The following is a 14,670-nucleotide window of genomic DNA, read 5'->3' as shown; positions in this document are numbered from 1 at the left end:
ATTAATTGCTTTCTGCTCATTAATTGCTTTCTACACATGAAATAGATTCATCTGACAAAGAACAACCTAATCTGTACATTTGAGGCCCATGGCTGTTACCTTAATCACTCTGGAGGCTAATATGTCAGGACTGAGGTATGGAGCCAGCCCAGGGAGGAAAGTAAAGACTTATCTCCAAATGACCACCAGGTAAAACTTGAAGTGATGCTCTGTAGCAAATGGTGGAACAATATCCCTGAGTGAAGAGCTTAGGGACAGCACCCAGGCACTGAGGTAAAGTCCCACAGCTGACAAAAAAATATTCCTAAGTAAGTTGAAGGGCAGTAAGAGACAAGACAGAGGAAAAGAGAACACTTTGATGAAATTGGCTGGAATGTGAATGACAAGCCAAATTATTTTTAATTAAAGTCAATTAGCTTCATACATTCATATCATAATTTGTCAGGCCACAATTTCTTCTTTTGCACAATCTCTTACAATGTCTATCATCAAATGATATTCCATTGCTTTGAATGTAGGGAGAAATCACATTGAGACATTACTCATGACAAAATGTACAGGGCTGTATTAGATCATTTCATCAGAGAATACTGTAGCCCTGAGCACACAAAACTGTGTGGTCTCCAAGATACGAAGGGATGTAGAGTTGCACCAAGACTGTTAACCAAGGCAAGAGAGAGACCTGTGACTCTCAATAAATACTTTTCCTAAAGTTCAAGACGTGTTCCTCATATTAACCCCACACAGCATACTCATTTTACAGAGAAGTAACTTCTGCATTTTTTTGATGAGTCCCATTTACTACTGTCACTTGCCTGAGAAGAATAGCTGCTTACCCAGTAGGAATTGGCTGTCAGGACAGAGGAGCAGAGGCAGTGGTCACAGCATGTGTGCTCAGCCCCAGAGCCCCAAGAAAAGGCTCAGGACTGCATGATCTCATCTCCTCTGTGGGTGTGCTTATTATTTCCCCTGGAAGTGTGGTGACAATGTGTGTGTGCAAAACAGAGCTTCTGTGTGACAAACACTGGAGAATTGTGGATACTGATGATCACCACTGAACTTCTATGACCATTTCCAACAGATGTGACCCATGGCAAGGGAAGTCCAGGGAATATGGGGAAACTTTTGAAGACTATCTCATTAGAAGTGAGTAGAGGAACAGGAAGTCTACTGTATAAAAGAGTGAAACTGAGCACATGGCTTTGGTGAATTTTAGGGTAATTTTTTTCTTTTTGTCTCCGAGATGTGCTTTCTTTACTTAGGGAAGGGGAAACAAAGGAGGGAACAATGCTTGATAAGAAATGTACTCATTACCTTGCCCATGTAATTGTAACCCCTCTGTATGGTATTTTCACAATAAAAAATAAAGAAAACCACTATGTTAAAAACTGAAAAGTAAAAGTGGTGGGCTCTGGGGCATTAAACTCATAATCCTAGCTATTCAGGAAGCTGAGATCTGAGGACTGAAGTTTGAAGCCTTCTCAGAAAAATAGCCCGAGACTCTCATCTCTAAAAACGTACTCAGTCAAGCTGGGTGTGGTTGCCCAGGCCTGTAATCCTAGCTACTCAGAAGGCTAAGATCTGAGGATCACAGTTCAAATCCAACCCGGGCAAGAAAGTCCATGGAACTATTATCTCCAATAAACCACTAGAAAACTGGAATTTGATCTTTGCTCAAGTGGTAGAGTCCTAGCATTGAGATGAAGAGCTCGGTTCCAGAGTTCAAGTCCCAGGACGGACAAAAGTGAAACAAAAGCTACTCAGACAAACCTGTAAGTACACTGTGGCTCAAGTGGCTGAACACTATCCATGAGCACAAAGAGACTCAGGACTAGTGCCCCAAAGGCTGATTTTAAGTTTCAAGACAGACCTGTGGGGAAAAAAAGACAATATCCCTAGTGGAAGTACCATGTACCATTTGATGGTTAATGGTGCTTAAATTATCAAAGATCTGAGACATGTTCTACAACAGACTTTTAATGTTTCTACCTGATCTTCATAAAATTTCCACTTGCTCCCTTATTCCAGCCATTTTGACCTTTAGTGATAGAGAATATAGAAAACCTGAATGCCACTCTTCCTGTGAGCACAGCATGACCATATCGCCTAAATGTAAGGTGCATCTATATATGAAAATAGAAACCATGTGTGTGTGGAGAGGGAAACTTTGTTCCTAACCTTACAAAAGGGAAAGACACAAAAGTCTCCACCTGTCACAAGTACTTACAGATTAAGAAAATAATAGCAAGGTAAACACAATATGAAAGGAAAGAAGAAGAGCACAACTATGAATGCAAGCTATAGAAAGAACAATAGAAAAGACTGAGCTGGGCAGCGGTCTCTCATGTCTGTAATCCTAGCTACTCAAGAAGCTGTCTGAGGATTGCAGTTCAAAGCCAGCCCAGGCAGGAAGTCTGTGAGACTCTTTTTTTTTTTGATCTCCTGCATATATTGCTTTTTGTTTTTAATTTTTTTATTGTAAAGATACTATACAGAGGGTTACAGTTACATGAGTGAGGTAATGAGTACACTTCCTCTTGAACATTGTTACCCCCTCCATTGTTTTCCCCCTACCATCCCCTCCCTCCCTCCCTTCCCCGAGGTTCTTTTTTTTTTTTTTTTTTTTTTGATTGTGATTAAGTGATTACTTAATTTCCGGTAATTCACAGTATTGTGGAATAATGATACTCATTTAAAGTCACAAGTTCATTCTAACTTTCCTGGAGCAAATTGTCTATCACAGTCTGTAATATATAACGGTGCTCACATGTTATATACCATATATGTGATCAGCAGCATGGGGATATTTGGTAGTGGTTCAACCAGATGAGTGGGAGTTCTTTGTTTCTTAAGTCCTGTTAGTTTTGTCATATCACCTAACATCTTGGATTTAGCATCCACTTATCAGGGAGACCATGTACTGTTTGTCTCTTCGTTCTTGGCTTACCTCGCTCAACATGATTCCTTCTAGCTCCATCCATTTCCCTGCAAATGCCATTATTTTGTCATTTCTGATGGCTGCATAATATTCCATTGTGTATAGATACCACAATTTTTGGATCCATTCATCTGTGGTGGGGCATCTAGGTTGTTTCCATATCCTAGCTATTGCGAACAGTGCTGCAATAAACATGGAGGTGCACGTGTCCTTGTATATTGGTTCCTGTTGTTCAGGGTAGATGCCTAGAAGTGGTATGACTGGGTCGTAAGGGAGGTCAATCTTTAGCTTTCTAAGGACCTTCCAGACTGCTTTCCAAAGTGGTTGTATGAGTGTACATTCCCACCAGCAGTGTAATAGCGTTCCTCGTTCTCCACATCCCCTCGAGCATTTGTCGTTGGCTGATTTGTGGATGTGGGACATTCTGACTGGGGTAAGGTGGTATCTCAGGGTTGTCTTTATTTGCATTTCCTTCACCACCAGGGATGATGCACATTTCCTCATGTGTTTCTTTGCCATTTTTATTTCTTCATTTGAGAAGTCCCTCTTTAGTTCCCTTGCCCATTTAGTAATTGGTTTGTTAGGTTTGGGAGGGATTAGTTTCTTGAGTTCCCTGTATATACAGGATGTTAACCCCTTCTCTGATATATTGCTGGTAAATATTTTTTCCAAATTAGTTGGTTGTCTTTCTAGCTTGGTTGCGATAGCTTTATCTGTGCAGAAGCTTTTTATTTTAAGGTAGTCCCATTTGTCGAGTCTCTCTCCAATTTGTTGTGACCCTGGGACTCTGTTCAGGAAGTTCCTTCCTGTGCCTATTAGTTCAAGTGTCTCTCCTACTCTGTCCTGCAGTAGTTTCAGAGATTCAGGTTTAATGTTAAGGTCTTTAATCCATTTTGAGTTGATGTTGGTGCATGGTGATAGGCTGGGGTCCACTTTTAGTTTTCTGCATGTGGCTGCCCAGTTTTCCCAGCACCAGCAGTTGAAGAGGCTGTGTTTCTTCCATTGTATGTCTTTGGCTCCTTTGTCGAATATCAGCTGGCTGTAGGCCTGTGGATTTATTTCCGGATCTTCTATTCTGTTCCATTGTTCTTCGGGTCTGTTTTTGTGCCAGTACCATGCTGTCTTTGTTATTATAGCTCTGTAGTAGAGTTTGAAGTTCGGCATGGATAGCCCTCCCATATTGTCTTTATCCCCTAGAATTGTTTTGGCTATTCTAGGTCTTTTGTTGTTCCATATGAATTTTTGGACTGTTTTCTGTATTTCAGTGATGTACATCATTGGGATTTTAATAGGAATTGCGTTGAATTTGTATATTAGTTTTGGAAGTATTACCATCTTTACTATATTAAGTCGGCCTATCCAAGAGCATGGGAGGTCTTTCCATTTCCTAGTGTCTTCTGCAATTTCTTTCTTTAACTTTTTATAGTTCTCATTAAATAGTTCTTTTACATCTTTGGTTAGGTTAATTCCTAAATATTTTATTTCTTGGGAGGTTATTGTGAATGGGGTTGCTCCCTTTATTTCCCTCTCTTCCTGTACATTATCAGTATAGGAAGGCAACTGATTTTTGTGGGTTTATTTTGTATCCTGCTATTTTGCCGAAGTGATTTATGATTTCTAAGAGTTTGGAGATGGAGTTTTTGGGATCGTGGAGGTATAGTATCATGTCGTCTGCAAAAAGGGATAGCTTAACTTCTTCTTTCCCTATGCGGATCTCTTTAATGTCTTTTTCTTGCCTTATTGCCCTGGCTAAGGGTTCTAGGACTATATTGAAGAGGAGTGGAGACAGTGGGCATCCTTGCCTTGTTCCTGATTTTAGGAGAATTGGTTGTAGCTTTTCCCCATTAAGTATAATATTGGCTATTGGTCTGCATAAATGGCTTTTATTGTTTTTAGAAATGTTCCTTCTATTCCTATTTTCTCCAGAGCTTTTAGCATGAATGAATGTTGAATTTTGTCAAAGGCCTTTTCTGCATCTGTGGCAATAATCATGTGATTCTTGACCTTGGCTCTGTTGATATGTTGGATTACATTTATTGACTTACGTATGTTAAACCATCCCTGTGTCTCTGGGATGAAGCCTACCTGGTCATAGTGAATTATTTTTTTTATGTGTTTCTGGATTCTGTTAGCTAGAATCTTGTTAAGGATCTTTGCATCTGTGTTCATCAAGGAGATTGGCCTGTAATTCTCCTTTTTGGTTGGGTCTTTGCCTGGTTTGGGGATGAGTGTGATATTGGCTTCGTAGAATGAGTTTGGGATAGCTCCCTCCTTCTCTGTTTCTCTGAAGAGCTTGAGGAGTATGGGTATTCGTTCTTGTTTAAAGGTCTTATAGAATTCTGCTGTGCATCCATCTGGTCCTGGGCTTTTTTTTGTTGGAAGACTTTTGATAGCTTCCTGTATCTCATTATAGGATATTGGCTTATTTAATTGGTTAACTTCTTCTTTGCTCAGTTTGGGCAACTTGTATTTCTCTAAAAATGCATCCATTTCTGCCCGATTTTCTTCCTTTAGAGAGTATAGCTTTTGAAAGTAGTCTGTTAGAATTGTTTGGATATCTTGGGTACGTGTTGTGATGTTTCCCGTGGCATCCCTAATCCTATTAATATGGGTTTCCTCTCTTCTTTTTTTAATTAATCTAGCCAATGGACCATCAATTTTATTTATTTTTTCAAAGAACCAGCTTTTTGTTTGGTTTATTTTGGTTATGGTTTTCTGATTTTCTAATTGGTTAATCTCTGCTTTTAATTTGGTTATCTGGCTTCGTCTAGTAGCTTTAGGTCCCATTTTTTCTTGTTTTTCTAGCTGTTTTAATTGCAACATGAGATTATTTACTTGGTCTGTCTCCATTCTCTTGATGTGGGCACTGAGGGCAATAAATTTGCCCCTCAGGACTGCTTTTGCTGTGTCCCACAAGTTTCTTTGTGAGGTGTTTTCATTTTCATTGAGTTGTAGGAAATTTCTTATTTCTTCTCTGATCTCTTCTGTTATCCAGGCATTGTTAAGGAGTGTGCTGTTCAATTTCCATGTATTAGAGAAATTTCTGCGGTATGCTTTGTTATTGAGAGCTAGCTTGATTCCACTGTGGTCAGATAGGATACAGGGGATTATGTCGATCCCTTTGTATTTGCTTAAGTTCCTTGCATGAACTATGATATGGTCTATTTTGGAGAAAGTTCCATGAGCTGCTGAGAAGAATGTGTACTGTGTTGTTTTAGGGTGAAATACTCGGTAGATGTCAGTTAATTCCGCTTGAAGTATGGCCTCTCTTAATTCGGTAGCTTCTTTGCCAATCCTCTGGTTGGTAGACCTGTCCTTTGGTGAGAGTGGTGTGTTAAAGTCTCCTAGTATTATCGTATTGGGATCTATTTTATTCTGTAAGTTTGAGAGCATTTGTTTGACATATCTGGGTGCACCAATATTTGGGGCATATAAGTTGATGATGGTTATATCCTCCTCTTGGATTGTTCCCTTTATTAATATGTAGTGTCCGTCCTTGTCTTTCTGTACTGATTTTAATGAAAAGTTTATTTTGTCAGATATCAGGATAGCTACACCTGCTTTCTTACTGGGGGCGTTTGATTGGTAGATCCTTTTCCACCCCTTCACTCTGAGTTTGTTTTTATGTTTGGCTGAGAGGTGGGTCTCCTGAAGGCAACAGATGGATGGGTCTTGTTTTCTGATCCAGTCCTCAGTTCGTTTTCTTTTAATTGGCGAATTCAGCCCATTTATATTAAGAGAAAGTATAGAGAGATGCATTGTTGTCCCTGCCATTCCGTTTTCCTAAGTTTTTCTTCTTTCCTTTCCTCCTGTGCTTGCTCAGTTAGACTTTGAGTAACGCCTGTTTGGGGCAGGCCCCAGTTCCTGGTTGCTTTCTTCAGGTTGTGTCCCCCCTCTTAGAATTCTTTGTAATGCTGGCTTAATGTTTATGTATTCATTTAGTTTTTCTTTGCTATTAAAAGTTTTCAGTTCTCCATCGAATGTGAATGCTAGCTTTGCCGGGTATATCAGTCTGGGTTGGCAGTTATTGGCTCTCAGGGCTCATATGGTGCTTTCCCAGGCTTTTCTTGCATTCATTGTTTGTGTGGAGAGATCTGCAGTAATTCTTATTTTTTTCCCGTTGTAGTATAGCTCCTTCTTCATTTTTGCTGCATGCAGGATTGTTTCCTTATTATTCAGATCTATCATTTTTACTATAATGTGTCTAGAAGTGTTTCTCCTGGGGTCTTGCTTGTTGGGTGTTCGATAAGCTTTTGTGATGTAGTTAAGATGGTCGTTTTTGAGGTGGGGAAAATTTTCATTGATTATATTGTTAAATAGGTGTTGTATTCCCTTGCTCTGGAATTCCTCACCTTCGTCCACTCCAATTATGCGAAGGTTAAATTTTTTAGCATTATCTGTTTGCTCTAGAATATCCCTTTGGTTTAATTTGAGTGATTTTTCCATATCTGTCACTTTTTGGTCCAGTTGGTGTATTCTGTCTTCTGTATCTGACACTCTACCTTCCATTTCATTCACTCTGTTGACAGTGGCTTCTATTGTGGTTTGCATGGAGGAAATGGATCCCTTTATGGATTCAATGTTGGTTCTCAGAGTACTGATCTCACCTCTCAATGAGGTATGCATTACCTCTAATTTGGCCTTTATCTCACTTCTTACTGAGGTTTGTGCAGCTTCTATTTTTGCATGCATCTCTTGTTTGATACCCTGTATCTCTTTGGATAGTTCATCCTTGTGCTCTTTCAATTTCTGATCAATTTCTCGCTTTATTTCTTGAGTCATTGCCTCCAGCAACCCTTGGATGTAGCTTTTGTCTTCCATTCCTGCTTTGCTCCCACTGGGGCTCTCCCCTGCGTGGCTGCTGGCTTTTGAGGTGAGCTTGCTGTCCTGGGTGGTGGTAAACCTTGTGATTTTTCTCTGTGATTTTCGCATGGAGGTTCAGGAGACTGCTCTTCAATTTTGTTTTGGTGTGTCTGTCTTTGCTTGGTTGCTGATTCTGTATTGGTAGAGAGAGTCTGTGCCTGATCTGGGTTCTGTTGGGAGCCTATTTCCAGCTGCTATTCTGACTTACTTAGGATTCTCAGCTCTCTGCTGTAGATTGCTGGCAGTTCCCGCCTTTGGAAGGGTTGAGCAGCCTAGACTGCTTGTGTTTGTTCCTACGGGTGCTCTTGTGAAGAACAGATGCTCTGGATGCACTCTCCCAAATACTGGAGTCTGCTATTGGCTCCTGATATGTTTTTGTTTATTTGTTTTGGGCTGGTTATGGGCTTGAACTCTAGGTTTGGGTGCTGTCCGTCAGCTTTTCAGCTCAAGGCTGACACCCTACCATTTGAGCCACAGCACCACTTCTGACCCTTTTTGCTTTTGTGATGCTGAGGAATCAGATCCAGGGCCTCATACATCCAAGACTATCACTCTATTGCTGAGCCGCCTTAACAGTCTGAGCTCCTGCTTACTATCAGGTGCTGGCAGCCTGTGTTGCCCAATTCCCAATCTAGGGTATATGGGTGGAGTTTTGGTGGGGTTTGGGCTTCTCTTGTCCTGGGCCTCCAGGTCTTTTGTTGTCACAGGCGTGCTTCCCAGGGAGTGTTGTTTCCTGATTTTCTCCCCTCTGTTGAGGCGTATGCTCAGCTTTTTACTTCAATTGGGAGGAGTTGGTTGTGTTGTTCAGGCGCCGGATCCCCGGGCCTGGTTCCGGCCCCAGCCTGGAGCGCGCTTGTTAGGCCTGTGCTGATGTGTGTACCACCTAGGTTATGCAGCCTGGAGCGCACTCTTTGGCCTGTGCTGATGTGTATACCACCTAGGTTTTACAGCCTGGGGGACACAGTTCAAATTTCTTCTACTGTTGGTAGTCTTGACCCAGGGGTGCTGTTCCTGGCTTGGGCATTTAAGCTCCCTTCCAGGGGCACTCTTGCTCTAGCCTGGCCAGCTGAGTGTGCTCCACGGGCTGGTGGAGCTCTCAAACAGTTCCCAGTTTTAGTGGGTCCTGTGGTCCGGGTGTTGGGGTAGGGAGTCTAGGTCAGGGTCTGGGGATTCCCTCCAGCTCTGGTCTCCCTTGAGGGATACACTTCCCCTGTGGGGTACTCACCCTGGAGCTGGTTGTTTCTGTGTGTTGTAGGTCGTCAGTTGTTGTTGCAATCCGGGCTGGGTTGGGCGGTGGTGGCTCTGTGTGATTCTTTTCTGTCTCTGCCTCTGTCGAAGCTGTCGGGTCAAAAGTGTCCACGCTCAGGCAGCTTCTTCGCGGTACCTCTGGGGCCAGAGCGGTCTGCCAACAGGTCCCTTTGTTGGTCCCTTTGTTGCGCTGCTGGTGCTGAGCGGCTTTGGCGGGTGGAGCCTCTCTGCTCGGCTGGAGAGTGAGGGGTGGGGGTGGGATCCTCGTGGAGACTCCCGGCTGGTAGGTTTCTCTGTTCCTGGCGATCCGCTGTTCTGCAAACCAGTACCTGGTGATCTGAAAACGGCCCCCTGTGTCTCTGCTGTGTCTCTGGGGCTCCCGCAGTCCCCGCCGGGCCGGCTGGCCGGCGGCTTGGCGCACTGCTGCGCGGCCAGTAAAGGTTGGGGGAGGGGTCTTCGCTTTTCTCTGTTCTGAAATTCTTCTTTTCCTCTCTTTCTTTTTTTGCTGTTCTCCGCCTCTGGTTTTTCTCTAAGTGTTCATCTTTTTGTTGTTGTCAGTCTCTTGGGGAGATTAAGCGTTGGAACTCAAACTTTCTTTTTGGTTGGAGAGAGCTGTGGCGTTTCCCTACTGCCCCATCGCCATCTTGGTCCCCCCTCTCTCGATACTCTTATCTCCAAGAAACCACCAGAAAACTGGAAATAGCATTTTGGCTCAGGTGGTAGAGTGCTCACCTTGAGTTGAAGCATTCAGTGCAACGCCCAGGACCAGAGGTCTAGCCCCACCAATGACATAAAAAATAAAAGAATGAAATGTTAGTGAAACCAAATGTTGGGTGTTTGAAAAGACCAAAAAATTGCACAAAACTTTTACTTAGATTGGCAAAGGAAAAGCCAGAAGATTCCAATTACTGAACCAGAAATTGAAGTGCACACATGCTTCTTGACTTGTGAAAATGCAAAACAGAACCAGGAAAGGTGGCTCAGGCCTAGGGTCCTAGCTCCTCAAGAGGCTGATTAGGAGGATCATAGGTTACAATCAGAATAAGCACAAAAGTCCATGTCTCCATCTCCAAAACAACCTACAAGCTGGGCACAGGTGGCTCATGTCTGTCATCTTAGATGCTCAGGACACTGAGGTCTTAGGATCAGTGTTTGAACTCAGACCAGACAGATAAAACTGTGAGAGTCTTATTTCAAAATAACCACATAAAAGCTGTTGGTGAAGCTGAAATTAAAATGGGAGAGAGCTAGCATTGAGCACAAAAGCTCAGGGACAGCACCCAGGCCATGAGTTCAAATCTCTGGAATGGCACAACACAGAAGTGGAATAGAAACCCTTAGATGTGTATTTTAATGTTTTTTCTTTCATGCATTTGTTTCTAACGAATTTATAAAATTATCTCTTTGTTGTTTTGTATGTCCCTCCCCCACAGTATAACCACTGCTTTCATTATATTTGATGTCAGTATAACTTGTGGAGGAGATGGGGAAAAACAAGTCGTTTAAGGATACAGGTGGACCTGTTGGAACAATGAGAAGTACAAGTTGTCATGTCGAAAATGAGCTTTACAACATTGGTGGGGGGGGCCAAGAGGATGGGGGGGAGGTTTGGGGGGGGAGGCTGGGAAGGGATGTGAAGGGTAAACAAAGGAGGAGGCTGCAATGCTTGATAAGAAACATACGCATTATCCTGCCCATGTAATTGTAACCCCTCTGTACAGTATGTTCACAAAAAAAATTAAATTAAATTAAAAAAAAATTCTGGGCTGGAATCATGACTAAAGTGGTAGAAGACCAACAGAGCAAGCAATTTAAACAACCACAGGCTCCAAATTCAAGTACTGGTACCTGAAGGAAAAGAAAGAGAAAGAGAAATACAGACAGGCAGATGCACATGACTGTAGGACTGTGCACGTGTGCACCTGTGCATATGCACTTGTGCCCACACACACAAAATGGATTCTAATCATTACATATAGTTAGGAATGTTACAGTATCTAGGAACACTATTCCTGTCAAAATTGACTCAAGGAAGCAGACACTCTTGGCTAACGGCTATAATCCTAGCTACTAAGTTGGCTGAGATCTGAGGATCACTGTTGGAAGGCTGCCAGGAGAAGAAATACATAAGATTCTTATCTCCAACAAAGTACTCAGAAAAGACCACAAGTGGTGCTATGGTTCAAGTGGTAGAGCACTAGCCTTGATCAAGCAGAACTCAGGGACAGCAGCCAGGACCTAAGTTCAAACCCTAAGACCAGAAAAAAAGGAACAAAGAAAGAAAAATTAAACCAAGAAATAGCAGGAAATCTGAATAACTAAAGAAGAGGTTGCATCTGTAATATAAAGCCTCCCAACACAGACAATACATCATATACTCACTCACACACTATCACACACAATTGTTTACCCATATTTGAATCACCACGATGAAATATATTCTATTAACAGATAATAGTATTTTAATAAAAATAAAATTTGGGAAACTGTCAAATGCAATATACATTTTACTTGAGCATTGACTAAGTCATCTTTAGGATGACTATTGATATTGTGTGTGAGGTTAAGCCTTACAGTGAGTCTGTCATACTTTCAGTACAAAGATGGAATTCTGGGCTGGTCTAGCAGTGACACAGGTTTAGTGCTTGACCTTACACCATGTCTCCTGCTTCAGGTCAAACATGGCAGATATTTTCAGATCTCTGACATAATTGTGATCCACAAGAGAGACCTATATAGGCGACTCTTCTTTCCCTGAAGATTCTGGATCTAAATGTGTTTGAAGGTAATATGTTTTCAGGTACCAATGTGAAAAACCAACAAGTAATAACACTTTGTTTTGTGCTAAATATTGAACTTTATTTCCAAGTTTAATACTTCTACTCATTACATTTATTCAGCCTAATTCATGAGGTAACGTTGAAAAATGAAGTGTAATTCCTGCATAATAGGGTGAAAACATTCATCTTTTGGTATCTCAGTTACTGCAACTTAGCAATTGTACCTTATACAATATTTGTTTAGTGAACTAACAATAAAAGATCAGTAGGCCATATTAACTACATTGAAATTTTCTATTACATTGTGTTTTTTTGAGTTATTTTTTATTGTGAAAATACTATACAGAGGGATTACAATTACATGGGCAAAATAATGAGTACATTTCTTATCAAGCATTGTAGCCTCCTCCTTTGTTTCCCCTTCCCATCCCTTCCCAGCCTTCCCCCCCCCCGCCTCCCCATCCAATCCCCCCTCCCCCACCAAAGTTGTAAAGTTCGTTTTCAACATGACAACTTGTACTTCTCATTGTTGCAACGGGACTTACTTTGTTTTATTTGAGTTTCAGGTAACAAATTTGGGGTCTTAGGTAGGCAGAAACTTCACCGTTGATGTACTCCCAAAGTCTTCTTTCAGTCGGTTTAACACAGATTCTTACAGAATACCTTCTGTTATATACTCATTTAATAATTTTAAAGATAAAATATATGCCAGGTGCTGGTGGCTATGCCTGTAATCCCAGCTACTCAGGAGGCTAAGATCTGAGGATTGCAATTCAAAGCCAGCCTGGCAGGAAAGTCCATGACACTTCTCTCTCCAATAAACTACTCAGGAAAGGCTTGAAGTAGCATTGTGGGTCAAAATGGTAGAGTGTTAGGCTTGAGCAAAAGAGCTCTGTGACAGTGTTCAAGCCCTGAGTTCAAGCCCCACAACTAATAATAATAGTAAAAATGATAATTATAATTATTATTTTTATTATTATTGTTTAACTCAAAGATTGATCCAAGGTGGATGCAGTGGCTCACACATGCAAGATTGACTCAGGAGGATTCAGATCCAAAGCCAGCCTAGGAAAACAGTTCACAAGATCTCCACTCCAATTCTAGCTGAGTGTGGTGGTGTACACTAGACATCCCAGCCATGTGTGAGGGTGAGACTGGGATGTTTACAGTGATAGGTCAGCCTTGGTAAAAATGATTCTCTAAGATGCTATCTAAACAACGAAACCTCAGCATCTACATTCACATCTCTCATTCCAGGTACATCAGGAAACATAAAATGAGTATTAAATTTCAGGCTGACCTGGCTAAAAATCAAAGGTTTTGCTCAAAAAAGTAACCAGAGTGAGCTGGGAAGGTAGGTGAGTGGTAAAGTGCTTGCCTGGCATACATGAGATCCTGGGTTGGATTATTAGGCACCACATTACTAGAAAAAGCTGGAAGTGATGCTGTGGCTCAAGTGGTAGAGCAATAATCTTGAGCTGGCGAGCTGTGGGACAGCACCCAATCCCAGAGTTCAGGCCCAGGGACCAATCAAAATAAATAAATAACCTGAGTGAAAAAGGACTAGAGCAGGTGTCTAGTACTAGAGTCTATATCCTAACAGTGCAGAATACAGTGTGTAAATGCCACTGCTGCAAAAACAAAACTATGAACCAACAGGAAATGGAATGTAATGACTTCATTTAAGTGAATCATGAAAATCTTTTATTCAGTGTAGGAATGAAACACCTGAGTGATACGAGTGTCACTGCTGATGAGCACAAATGGGCTCAGAAATGAGAAACATACACCCAGGAACGCAGATGTGTCCACCAGCCACAGGTCTGGTTTTGTATTTAAACCAACATAAAGAGTGAAAATGGCAGAGAGGCAGTAGAAGGAGACGAACATGCTCATCAGGGTAAGGATGGTCCATATGGCCCTGGCCTCGTGATCTTGTCTTCGGGAAGGAATGTGGCTGTGAATGTGACAGACCCTCTGCTTGTGTCTGTGCAGGACAAGGACCATGGAGGCACTGGCCCACATCATGAAAACTAAGCACATAACATCAATGGAAGTAAGTAAAATCATCTGTGATAATTGTACAAATGGTTTTTTTGTGGCTGCTTCTGTGGAGCAGTATCTATAACGCATGTGCAGAGTAACATTTTGTTTGTGTCGTGGGCCAATCATTCTCAAAGGCACATAAACATTGACCAGGAGCTGCAGGACCCAGAAAAGGTAACCACAGAATTCAAAGCACTTGGGGAATCTAGTAGTGATCTTCCAACAAGCATTTCTAGTGCAAAGCTTTGAGACCTGGAAGCCACTCAGAAGGCAGGTGGCATTAAGAGAAACCCCTCTGGCTACTCTGTGGAGATACAAAAGAACTTTACATGCGGCATCATCCAGGAAGTACTTCCATCCCAAACCTGCTATTGTCTGAGGAATCCCTTTGGATAAAATAACCAAGTTGTTGGCAAAGACCAGATGGCTGAGGATGAAGTCTGTGGGCCTCACATTCTGTCCAGTGAGGAGGGTGTAGTTGTAAAAACAAAGGAGACCGGAGTTTCCCAACACCCCTGCTGTAGTCTGAGTGAGGAAGGCAACCCCCAAGTGCATGTTGGCTTCGGTCATCTTTTTCATATCTAGGAAATCATGGATTTATTTATTTATTTGTTTGTTTGTTGGTTGGTTGTTTTGTTTGTTTATTGTCGGTCATGGGGCTTAAACTCTGGGCCTGAGTGCTGTCCTTCAGCTCTTCAGCTCAAGTCCAGCGCTCTACCACTTGAGCTACAGCACCACTTCTGTTTTTTCTGGTGGTTTATTGGAGATAAGAGTCTCACAGAGTTTTGTGCCCAT

The 14,670-nt window shown here is 41.9% G+C and overlaps 1 protein-coding gene across 1 annotated transcript; it reads right to left on the bottom strand.

The window, feature by feature from the left end:
* Positions 1-13,533: 13,533 nt before the first annotated feature.
* LOC138812408 (vomeronasal type-1 receptor 1-like) lies at positions 13,534-14,445 on the bottom strand. Its single transcript, XM_070000362.1, has one exon. The coding sequence runs from the start codon at positions 14,443-14,445 to the stop codon at positions 13,534-13,536; it is 912 nt and encodes a 303-aa protein (XP_069856463.1).
* Positions 14,446-14,670: the final 225 nt, after the last annotated feature.

This window comes from Dipodomys merriami, unplaced genomic scaffold, assembly GCF_024711535.1.
Source record: "Dipodomys merriami isolate MVZ:Mamm:240054 unplaced genomic scaffold, mDipMer1.0.p SCAF_57, whole genome shotgun sequence".
Classification (NCBI taxonomy): Eukaryota; Metazoa; Chordata; class Mammalia; order Rodentia; family Heteromyidae; genus Dipodomys; species Dipodomys merriami.
The sequence above is the reverse complement of the archived record's forward strand: the minus strand, read 5'-3'. Positions and strand labels throughout refer to the sequence as shown.

Excerpts from the sequence above, each read along its gene's own strand:
- LOC138812408 (XM_070000362.1), bottom strand. The coding sequence starts at position 14,445 with ATGACCGAAGCCAACATGCACTTGGGGGTTGCCTTCCTCACTCAGACT.